General features: G+C 35.9%; 1 protein-coding gene across 9 annotated transcripts in view; it reads right to left on the bottom strand.

Moving 5' to 3' along the window:
• Nucleotides 1-12,682, bottom strand: part of AASS (aminoadipate-semialdehyde synthase) — a 70,268-nt gene that overhangs the window by 14,975 nt on the left and 42,611 nt on the right. For all 9 annotated transcript variants that reach the window (XR_002521170.2, XM_009203775.4, XM_009203774.4 and 6 more), the window contains 5 exons: nucleotides 10,272-10,390; nucleotides 9,977-10,103; nucleotides 4,558-4,668; nucleotides 4,353-4,461; nucleotides 3,247-3,387 (listed from right to left, as the gene is read on the bottom strand). Coding sequence is in view for 8 of the 9 variants with exons in the window: in XM_009203775.4 (XP_009202039.1) it covers nucleotides 3,247-3,387; nucleotides 4,353-4,461; nucleotides 4,558-4,668; nucleotides 9,977-10,103; nucleotides 10,272-10,390 (607 nt within the window). In the remaining variant the exon portion in view is untranslated. The remainder of the gene's footprint in view (nucleotides 1-3,246; nucleotides 3,388-4,352; nucleotides 4,462-4,557; nucleotides 4,669-9,976; nucleotides 10,104-10,271; nucleotides 10,391-12,682) is intronic.

Below are 12,682 nucleotides of genomic sequence, written 5' to 3'. Positions count from 1 at the left end.
AAGGCAAATTGAACTCAGTTCTATTTGACTGCAATGTCTGTGTTCCTTCTACTACACTGTCCCCTTAATCGTGCTTATTTCTGGATCAGTATTTTTAAGGGGATATTGACAAAGTCAGCATTCCAGATTATGCCACCTGGGATGCACCTGAAAGCTGCATAAAGAATGGATACAGGCAAAGGAAGACAGTGGTAGCTCTTGATTTCCAAGGGGCTGGGTGCTGCAGTCAAGGTGGTGGCAGGCAATGGATAGAGGGCTAGAAAACTTCTCTTAAAGCGATGTTTTGGAGCAAGCACACTTCTCACTCAGATTACATGTTTTGCCAGGTTAGACTGGGAAACACTGCAGAAGGTGATGGCAAAGCTCTGCCGTGTCACTCCCAAATGCCACCAGTGTAAAAAAAGTATACCACCCCTGTGAGGGGAATGAAACCAAGAGAAGATGAAATCACTGTCTCCGAATATGTGGAAGAAAATCACAATTGTTAGGAATCAAATTAGAAGTTAGAAATAGTACAAGTGGCTAGAAATTACTGCAAAGATATAAGACAATGAGATATATTCAAATTCATAGGCCACTGCCCAATTTCTGGAAAAGTTTAAGGCTTCAATTTTAAGTAGAAGTCAGAGAAGTGACTTGGTTCCCCATTATGATTCTGTGAATTATTTAAGACCCGTTCCATGGTGCAGGGTGATGATGGCAGAGGGAGTGAAGGGCAAGAATACAAGAGAGGTTTTAAGTTGTTTAACAATCTGGCTTGGGAAACACACTGATACACTTGAATTACTGACTGAATAATGCAGCACCTAGAAAATTCTTAGACACGGAAAAACGAAGTGTCTGATTCTTTGATTCAGTTCAGACAAAATAATAGTGAACAGAGGCTGGAGTGGTCACAAAAAGCTTCATCCACAAGAGGAAATGCAAGTGGGACCTTGAAAAGAGTATTATTTTAGCAAAGAAAAGAAAAGTGTCATGTTTTCTCTTGGTATCCTCCACAGTGTCAGAGAGATGCAAAAAGTACTCATTTTTACAAAAGAAGTTTAGGATGAAAGAAGAGAACTTCAAATCTAACAAATACAACTTCTGCTACCTGAAAATAACCTTTTTCTTTTCTTAAACCCTCACAACTACTAATTTCCTTAAGTAGCTAATATTTGCTAGATTGATTACATGCCTGACAATCTGCTGTTAGGCAGATTGCAATCTATGTGACCTCACTGACTAAGAACCCCAGAAGGCTGGCGTGATTGTCCTCATCTTCCGACAAGGAACCCAAAGCTCACAACCAGTAATGGCAGAGCCAGGCCCACAGATAGCAAGTTTCTTGCTCTTTCTTTTAGATGATTGTACTCTGCTGACCCTTTCATTGTTACCAACTTTAGCATTTATAAGGCCTCCTGAAAATAAGTGTTTTACTCAACTGAGACAAGAATTTGTCTTGCTTTCACATGTTAATTTATACTAAACATAGGCCAGTCTCTTAAGATCGCAGAAGGTAAAAGGAGCAGTTGGAATGCAATAGGAGACAGGCTGTAGCATGTAAAAGGATGTGTGCTTTGTAAAACATCACACTAAGATTCTGGTCCAAACCTTCATGATTCATAGAACTGAAGAATTGGATGGAACATCAGTGCTCACATTCCACATCAGGAAACTGACATCCGGTGGATCTTTTCAACTGCCAGGTCTTTGGCTATGTTATGAGGGATGCCAGGAATTAGACCAGAACTCATCGATCCTGTTTATTATCCTGAAACATGTCATACATTCCGGCACCAAGTTTAAGTGTCCTGCTTGTTTAGTACTATTTTAAGTGTAGCTGTGGTTCTCTGATCATTAAATCAGTTGTTCTCAAATTCGGCTGCATATTAGAATCACTAGGGAGATTTTAAAAATCCCCAAACCCAGGCAAATCAGAATCTTTAGGGATGAGGCCCAAGCACTTTTTAAACTCCCCTTGTAATTCCAAGGTACAGCCAACTATGAGTTATTCTCTATATCACAGGCACGGAAGACCATGGCTAATAACGGCATTCACCTTGTTGCTTAAGAAATTCTTTCTGTCAACTCCTGCAATACATTTCGATTCACAGATACATTGACAATGTAAAATACTGATGCTATAATAATCTTTTTAAGACACATCTATCTGATCATATTACTCATCATTCCCTGCAGGACCAGTTCTAGGGCAAGGTGGGTGAGTGCCTACAACACAATTCAAAGAGGCACTCTGAGTCTCATTACATTTTTCTCCAAACTATGAGCATAAACTATGAAGTCAGATAGATGTGATTTGGGTACTGGCTCTGCCACTTGCCATTTCTTTAAATGTAGCTGTTATCTTAAATCCCTAAACCTGATTTTTCCCCTTGTAAAACTGTCATACCATGAGTGCTAACATCCCTGCCTAGCTGGCACCTTCATATCCTTCAAGGCCAAGCACATCCTCTTCTCCACTAGTTTTCCTTCTCCCCATCCTCCTTCCCTCAACCCCTTCACCAAGGCCAATTAAACTGTTCTCCTGTCTGTACCTCTGAGCCACTTTAACATGCTTTGGAAATTTCCCTATTCAATTATAATTATTTATTCTCGTGTCTGTCCTTCCAGCCATTAGGTAATCTGGCAAAAGGAGAAAAAAACATCTTTAAGAGTTAGTTAGACCTGGGTTTGACTCTCAGTCAAATGACCTCAGACATAATCTCTGAGCCACAGCTTTCTTATTGTAAAATAATGAAAATAATACCAAACTCAGAGAGTTCTTATGTTCTATTACATGGCAGCTGGGGAAGAAATTGCAGTTTCTTTCCCCAGCCCAACAAACTCTCCATTCTAAGAGCTAAACCCCATCCCCAATCCAGCTGTGAGTTTCCTGAGGTCATGAATTTCATTCTCCGTGCCAGTCTTGGGTAACTTGCCCAAAGTCCAGCACATAGTAGATACTCAGAAAATGTCTGTCATGCTGAAATAAACCAAGAGATAACCAGTGTTTACATATATAGAGAAGTGAATTTTTGAATGGCAGAAACAACTTGTGAGAAGGCATAGGGAAGAATAGGCACAGGCTTTGCTTGGACCCACAAGGAGACCATGCTAAACAGAGCAGAAAATATACACTGTGAAATACCACAGGAGGAGATAATGGAGACAGCATTATTAAAGGGTTTGGGATCAGGGAGTATTTAGACTGTCCCAGGCAGTTATTGCAGGTTGGTATCACTATGCTTGGATGAGATTCCTCACCTTTCCATCAAGCAGATAGGTGGCAGACTGCATTACGTTCATCAAAACTCCCACTGGACTCCAGCTAAATTTATATCTCAATGGATTGTTCGAATGTTCGGGGGCTGGAAGCCCACCACAGTAGGAAATATATGATTCAATCTATAAATTAAAGAATCAATATATAAGGAAGAATTCACAAGTTAGAGAATGTCAAAGTAATCAGTTGAGGACAATGATGTGAATGGAGTAAACTTGCTACAGTTTTTCATTCTTAAAGTTACTAAGGCGTTCGAAAATACATCTTCGAAGCCATGTACCATTCGATTAAATAACAGATGATTTTATATATATGTTTTTTAAAAAAACTGTAAAAATAGTGACTAACATTTTGTTCAGTTAAAAATCCAACTCTTAGTTCAATTCTACTTGGTCAGTTCCTACTAACTTTTGAATTCAAATTATATATTTACATATATATAATTTGAATACATATATATACACACATTCAAAAAACCTAAAACAATCTGAATCATCCCATTTACACCCAATAGTACCTTGTCAAAGGTACTATTTCATAAATGATATTTCATATCAACATATTCTGATACCCAAAGATTCTTCTCATTTTTAAAAGTCAAACCTTATTACAGAATCTTCAAGGTAGTCTAAAATTTGTATTAAGCCAAAATTTTACAGTAGCATCTGTTTCTCCAAAATTTGGTTGCTACCTAAGACCTGGACATTGCTTTCCCATATAGATATTTTTGCAGTTATAAGATTTTATTTAAAATTTCTGGGAGGCCAAGGGGGATGGATCACCTGAGGTCAGGAGTTCGAGACTGGCCTGACCAACATAGAGAAACCCCATCTCTACTAAAAATACAAAATTAGCCAGGCACGGTGGTATGTGCCTATAATCCCAGCTACTCAGGAGGCTGAGGCAGGAGAATTGTTTGAACCTGGGGGGTGGAGGTTGCAGTGAGCCGAGATCATGCCATTGTACTCCAGCAAAAAAATTCTTTAACTTTGATTAAAGGTGTTGCTATATTATAACTCATACTTTGATTCTGTACACAAGAAGTTAGACATTTTCATGTTCTCCTTTGGGCACAAATTGGGCTCACCGTGGCTCCCACTTCCTTGGCTTTATCTATTGTTTCCATTGCTAACATGTGATCAAGACCAGGGTCCAATCCCAATTCACCAATGATTGTGATGCCGGCATCTTCCACACTGCAGCAGGTGGAAAGAGGAAAAAGGAAAACTTGAATATAAAATAAAAACAATGCCATGGATTCACTCAGTTTGTTTAAAATGATTAAAACTTACCTCTTTTCCAATTCTTTTAGTGCTGGTGTGATGTAGCTTGCAGTGACCATGTTAACTTTGTTTGTGATGCAGGCCTTGGCCACAAGAGGGTGCAATACATAAGGCAACAAGCTTAAAAACAGGAAGAAACTAATCAGAAACTCCCTTTTTCAGCCCTACCTTCCGAGGTACTTGAACTGTATTAAAGCTGCATCTTAAGTTACTGTTCTGATTAAATTATTCTCTCAGAAAAGGCAACACTTATACACTGTTGGTGGGAATGTAAATTAGTTCAGCTGCTACAGAGGGCAGTTCAGAGATTTCTCAAAGAGCTAAAGGTTGAACTACCATTCGACCTAGCAATCGCATTACTGGGTATCTATCCAAAGGAAAATAGATTATTCTACCAAAAAGACACATGCACTCACATATTCATCACAGCACTATTCTCAATAACAAAGAATGGAATCAATTGACATGCTCATCAATAGTGGATTGGGGCCAGGAGCTGTGGCTCATGCCTGTAATCCCAGCACTTTAGGAGGCCAAAGACAGGTGGGTCGCTTGGGTCCAGGAATCAAGACCAGCTTGGACAACATGGTGAAATATCATCTCTACAAAAAATACAAAAATTATTCCAGCATGTTGGTGCATGCCTGTAGTCCCAGCTACTCCAGAGACTGAAGTGAGAGGATCACTTGAGCTCAGGAGGTCAAGGCTGCAGTGAGTTGAGATCACACCACTGCACACCAGCCTGGGCAGTAGGGTGACATCCTGTCTCAACAAAACAAAACAAAATGAAACAAAAATAAAAAACACACCAAAAACAGTGAATTGGATTAAAAACTGTAATACATACACACCACTGAATACTACATAGCCATAAAAAAGAATGAAATCGTGTTCTTTGCAGCAACATGGATGCAGCTGGAAACTATTATCCTATGCAACCTAACACAGAAACCGAAAACCAAATACTACAGGCTCTCACTTACAAGTAAGTGGGAGCTGAACATTGGGTACACATGGAATTAAAGATGGAAACAATAGACACTGAGCACTACCAGAGGGAAGAGGTAAGAAGTGAAGGAAGGGCTGAAAAACGATCTACTGGGTACTATGCTTGTTACTCGGTGACAGATTCATTGATACTCCAAACCTCAGAATCACACAATATACTTTTGTAATAAACCTGCACATGTAACCCCTGATTGTAAAACAAAAGTTGAAAGTAAAATAAATAAATATTCCCTTGGACATGATCAATGACTCCCTGTGGGCCACAGAATAAAATCACCTTTTTATCACATTTAAATAGCAACACTGTTCTATTGACCTGAGGAGGAATAAATGCCTGAGAAGTAGTTTTATTGTTTATTTTGTTTTTGTGTTTTTTTATGAACTAGAGAAAATCTGAAGTACGCAGAATGAATTTGACAAGTACAATGGTGTAGTATGATATTGTTTATGTTGGTTTTCATTTTTTTGTTGGTGCTGTAGACAGTTTTACCAAATAGTCAATAAAAAACAACTTAAATATTGTCATGTAATTGACAGGGTATTTTATTATTCCTACTATATATAATATATTGTACTATTCCTACAATAGACGCTATTGTACAATAGATACACTCATTTATATAATACTCGTATTTATGAAAATTTGATTTCTCGTGATTATGCAGTCCCAGCACCAAATTATAATCCCAAAGCCAAAATTGTTGAAAACCCAGTCAAAGTTGAGCTTTGAGTACAGCATCATCTGTTGTTCACCATGTGGATTTTTAGCCATTTTGATAACCTTTACACTGATCAACACCATTAAAGCCTATCTCCTCCTTGAGCCCTTCCTGGAGTCTACTCAATAACGTAATACATGGGCCATCTTGACCTAGTTTGCCACTTCCTGATAGCCATTTGGAAGATGTGGAGATAAAAAGAAAGGCAGCCCTATTTTAGTGGAAAACCCAAGACAGAAAACCCCAATCCAAATTATATCTGCCCCTTTAAGAAATTTCCAAAAAGTTGTTTTCCTCCACAAAACTTTCCCAGATTCCCCCAAAGCCAGATATCCTTCCTCTGCATGCAACCAGTTATATCTTTTTAACATTTAATGGAATTTGATCCATTCGTCCCTGTATTTCTACAGCTCATGTATTACATTATTGAGTAGACTCCAGAAAGGGCCCAAGGAGGAGATAGGCTTTAATGGTATTGATCAGTGTAAAGGCTATCAAAATGGCTAAAAATCCACACGGTGAACAACAGATAATGTTGTACTCAAAGCTCAACTTTGATTGAGATTTCAACAAATTTGGCTGTGGTATAATAATTTGGTTCTGGGACTGCATAATCATAAGAAATTAAATTTTCATAAATATGAGTGTTATATACATGAGTATATCCATATTCTATTCTAGGAATAATAAAATACCCTATTAATTACATGACAATATTTAAGTTGTTTTTAATACCTGTTTGGTAAAGCTGTCTACAGTACCAACAAAAAAATAAAAACCAATGTAAACAATATCACACTATATCGTTGTACTTGTGAAATTCATTCTGCATACTTCAGATTTTCTCTACTTCATAAAAAAAAAATAAAACCACTTTTCAGGCATTTACTCCTCAGCAGGCCAATGGAATAGAGTATTGCTATTTAAATTTATTATAATGCAGAATAAAATTGTGTATGTCTTTTATCAGTATCAAAAGCTCCTGGTCTCTGTGTTTTTGTTTCTTTAAATCAAAAAGAATTAGTGCTAACAAATTTGGTAGACTTTTAGAAGCCACTGAGTAAAATACTTGCAAAACTATTAGAAGCAAATATTAATAGAAAAGGTGCAATGTCATCATCTTAAAAGTTAAGCAGAAATTTTTAAATCACATTCTCCATATTAAACTTGCCCAATCAAAATTTTACTAAGATCTAATAATATTTTAAAACTTGTCCTTATAATAGGCCGAGAAGTACAATATTAGGATTGTGCCTGGTGGCACTTTTTAGACAAACCGATTAGAGTTCATAATTCGTCTCGAATATGATATAGGAAGCACTCAATGGGACATACTCAAATTATTTAAGTTGACTCCAGCCCAATTACTCCAAAAGGTCGAAAATGTCACTTGTGAAAAATACATACAAAATACATGTGGAATTTTCAAAGAAACATTGAAATCAATTACTACTTTGTATTAAATTATTAAAAACTAAATTTGAAAAATTAAAACTATGAGAATTGTACATATTACTAAAATTTTTTTTGAAACATATTCTTTACTCATTTTTTTGTAGTCCCTATCACTGTGTTTATATCAAAACATTATTTCCTCAACTTAAAAAATAAAACAGTTGGCCAGGCATGGTGGCTTATGTGGTAATCCTGGCACTTTGAGAGGTTGAGACAAGTAGATTGCTTGAGGAGTTCAAGACTAGCCTGAGCAATATGGTGGTACCCCATCTCTACTAAAAATACAAAATGTAGCTAGGCATAGTGGCATATGCCTGTAGTCCCAGCTACTTGGGTGGTTGAGGTGGGAGGATCACTTGAGTCTGGGAGGCGGAAGTTGCAGTGAGCCAAGATTGTGCCTCTGCATTCCAGCCTGGATGACAAAATGAGACTCTGTCTCCAAAAAAGAAAAAAAAAATGTAAGGAATGCTATAGGATAACACTGTTTAATGGCATTACCACTATTCAGCATAGAAAATATACCAAATGAGAAAAGATTAAATATAAAACAGATTTTGCTAATGCTAAATCTTATTGAAGGCCACCTGTTTGCTAAATTTTAAAATTTGGATATATTAATAGATTGATGTCTTTGTCCATTATCTTGTCACATTTTATTTCAGATTTTGTTTCAAATGGATTTTATCGTGTTATTTACTTTTAATTAAAAATGATATATTTAGGTACCTATGTGTGTCAAAATAAATTACTGTTCTACTTGGAAGGCTAGATCATTCTAATGGTAAATATCAGAGAGGTTTAGTTGGTCATTAGTCAATTTTTTCTAAATAAAAATTAATGCTCATAAAATTTTTATAAGTTGAGTGACATTTTAAGTGCATGAAGTTAGCCTACATTTAAAGATATCAAGAGAAATGTAAAAATGCCAGCTTACAGAACTACCTTTCATTATATGATTTCCAAGCCTGCTTTTTTTTTTTTTTTTTAAGCAGAATATCACAGAACTTCCTCCAAAGATACAATTTGAAACTGATCTGTGCAAGTGATTAGGTAATCACTGTGAGGGAACAGATAACTGTCTTCCTCTCATCTTGGGAAAATTCTAAGAATGAATAACTATTCTCATCACTTTGACATTTCAAAACCAAATGTATTTATTATTTATTTATTTATTACTTTGATTTTAGGTTCAGGGGTACATGTGCAGGTTTGTTATACAGGTAAATTGTATGTCATGGGGGTATGGTGTACAGATTATTTCGTTATCTAGGTAATAAGCATAGTACCCAATAGGTAGTTTTTCAATCCTCACCCTCCTCCCACCCTTTACCCTCAAGTAGGCCCTGATGTCTGTTGTTCCTTTCTTTGTGTACACATGTACTCAAATATCAAAACCAAATTTAGTTATAGATTAAATCTCATGTAACGCTGTATCTAGATGTTAGATCTGCATTTTTGTTAGTAATACTCTATTTCAAGATCTGTTGCTATGAGAGACTTAAAATGGTCATAAGGCTAAGTAATCTACTTATTTCATTTAAGTTTTATAACTCCAAAGAATAAAATGGATACTAAAGTATATAAAACATTAATACCTTATGACCTGCAATTGCACTTCTAAGTATATACCCAACAGAAATGTGTAATTACTGTTTTGGTGAAATGGTCACAAAAAGACAAATACTGAAATGTGTATAACAGTGTGACTTATAATAGCCAAAATCCAGAAACAACCTAAATATCTATAGTAGTCAAATAAATAATAATGGTATATTCACATAATGAAATACTACACAGCAATGAGAATGAATAAACTATTATTTCAGACAATAGCACAGATGACTCTCATAATCACAACACTGAATGGAAGAAGGCAGCCACAAACGAGCATATATTGAATGATTCCAATTATATGAAGTTTGAAAGCAGGCAAAAACTGAATGTCAGAAGCCAGGATAGTGTTTACTCTTAGAGGACAGGGTAAGTGAATAGAAAGAGGCAACAAGAGGGCTTCTGGGGAATTATTGATACTCTGTTTCCTGACATAGATAATCGTCACAGAGTGTGCTCACTTTGTGAAAATTCATTGAGCTATATACTTATGATTTGTGCACCTTCTGGACCCATACTTCAATTAAAAAGTTTACTCCAAAAGAGTATGAAGAGAGAAGTGAAAGAGAAAGAGAAAAATAAGAGAAAAGAAATAACAACAAAAATATGAAACTCATTTCTTGTCAGATACTGACCTGATGACAAGATCCTGTTTTGCCACCAAGAAGCCCAGCTTCTCTTCTTGTTTACAAATGTCCATGCTAACAGGGTTAATATTATATTTCTTGCTTAACTGTTCAATTTGATTCTTCATGTCAGAGCCTATTTCAAGAATTAAAAGTCACATTTTTAGATATGTCAGAGTAAAATATATTTTAATATCTCCAAAAATAAATGTTCAAATTTCAGAAACAAAGTAGTCTTCTAAAATGTAGAAGTCAACATGCTTTAAAATATATTTTTCTTCTTCAAAAATCAGGGCTTATTTACCTACTGTTATTTCTATATTGCCATCTCTTGATAAATATTCCAATACAGGCTCAGATACATAGCCAGATCCAAGAACCAAAACCTTTCTGGTGCCCATTGAAAGTGACTGAGCACATTCCCTATTTAAAAAAAAAGAGGGGAAGGGGCTAATTAAAATTTTATTTTTTTTTAAAATAACAGAATCTTACTGTCCACAAATCATACTAAAACCTAAATAATGAAGCAACATTTTCTCTTCACATTACTTAAAATAAGAATTTCAACATGAGTGAGTTCCCTATACCAACATATTTCTTCAATTATTTTACATTTTGTACAATGAAGAACAATAGACGTGATGTCTCTGAGATATATATCTGTAGATGTATAGATGTATTTCATGAATTTCCAGTATTACTAGTGAGGTGCAGGTGCTGGACCTTTTCTTGGTTTGCTTGTGATTGAGTAACTTGGTCTCACATTTTATCCTTCCAGAAGATGTAATTCAAAATCATGCAAGGGGCTTTACCTTGGAAACTTTATTTATTACTCACAACAATCCCAGAAGGCAACAATTTGAGGAAGAGAATATTATTACCCATATTAGAAATTGTTTTGTCATATATCTTTAGGGTCACTTGAAAATAGTCAAAACCATGACTTTGAGTCACAAATGTCACGGGTTAAATGTAGAAAACGAAGACTAGTGTTAGGCATTATTTTAATTCTTGAACAGTTTATTCTGCTGGAATTATACCTTCCAGGCAGATGATTTTCTGTCTTTCCCACAAACTATGGCCTCCAAGGCAGCATCTAAGACTTACCCATCTTTACAAACCCATTAATGCTCAGCATGTTTTGTCTTAAATATGGAATTTACTCATTAAATATTTTTTGAATCAAATTCCCTGTTATCAACATGAAACCAAAGAAATGGCCTGGTGCCAGGGACTGAAGTAGGCTCTGTTATTTAGAATCTTTAGGTCAGAATGTCTCTTGAACATTAACCCAAAAACCTTTTCATTAATTTTAAATAAATAAAAATAAGTATAAGTATAAAACATTCCTGTCCCTCTGTACCCCAACACACATTATTACTGATGTGAAGAGGTCTCATTTAACTACTACCGTCTCCCATTTCACCTTCCAGAGAGAACCACTATTATTTGGTTATTATACATTCTGTCTAACAATATTTTCTATAGTTTGTATAATTAAAACATTCCAAATATCAAATGCTCAAAATAGAAACTCACTCCTAGATTCTAATACTGTCTAGCCCATCAGTACCCGCAAACCCCAGATTCCAGGTTAATAATCACTGTGCTAAGTGATGAAAAGAACAGAAGAATAAGGCAGGATTCAATACAAAGTAAATTTCCTTTCAAAATGCAAACTTTGTTATTAGTATCTTGGCACAAGTTTCCATCAGGAAAGAGGGCAGCAAGTTCTAGCAATCAGAGCCAAGTAAACCTGCTGCTACATGAAATACGACAAGTAAGAGAGAAGGTATCATCATGACCAGTCATGTTAGACTTGTCACTAGTATCAGTAGTGTAAAAGACCATCGGATGATGAGAATCAAAACATAGAGCTATGAAAAACAAACAGATGTGAAGTTTTACCTGTAAGAAATTCTCCTATAGGGTTATAGAGCTAGCTTCTCTTATTCACAAAGAAAAAAAATTAAATACTTAGTGTCTTACACCAGAATATTTCACTGACACATCAAAAAGTAACTATAATCAAACCAGCACATATGGAAAAGGCCTAACTATAGCACGCTTGATCTGGGCAGATCTCTTTGTTTACTGCTTGTAGGTAGAACCACTGAAAAAGAAGATAAGACAATTGTGTTGTGTTGTGTTGTTTCCCAGCTCTGGTTTCTCCTGAGACTTCAGTACATGGGTTCCTTTTTTAATGTGAAAAGACCAGCAGAATAGATATAAACACAGATCAAAGGCAACTGGCTGGAGGAGACCAGAACACTCCAAAAAAATAAAATTAATGTTTTCAAACTTTAAGTAGTAAAATCAATTAAGGAAACAAGGGCCTTAGCTAAAGACCTTTCTAAAGTAATGATCTTCTTGAGTAGATTCGCTACATTACTTTTTGGCATCTTCCCCCTAATAAGAATCCCTGGAGAAAACTACCTCTTATTTCCATCAATTGTTTATTCAGAACTCTCTTAATTTGTAATCACGAATTCACTTTCCTGAACACTACACTAAACAAAAGAGAGTCCAAATCCTCAACTAAAACCCAAACTGAAAGCACCACAGAAAGTCTAGTGTGCTCATTTTCCTTTGAAAAAATAACTGAGGCATGACCATGTGTAAAAAGTCTGAGAAAAATAAGAAGCTACCTGAAGGACAATCCTTTTGGATTTTTGCTTGCTTACCCATACATCTACACAGGCTATTAGAAAGCCA

Source organism: Papio anubis, chromosome 4 (assembly GCF_008728515.1).
Source record: "Papio anubis isolate 15944 chromosome 4, Panubis1.0, whole genome shotgun sequence".
NCBI lineage: Eukaryota > Metazoa > Chordata > Mammalia > Primates > Cercopithecidae > Papio > Papio anubis.
This window is presented reverse-complemented; position numbering and strand designations above follow the sequence as displayed.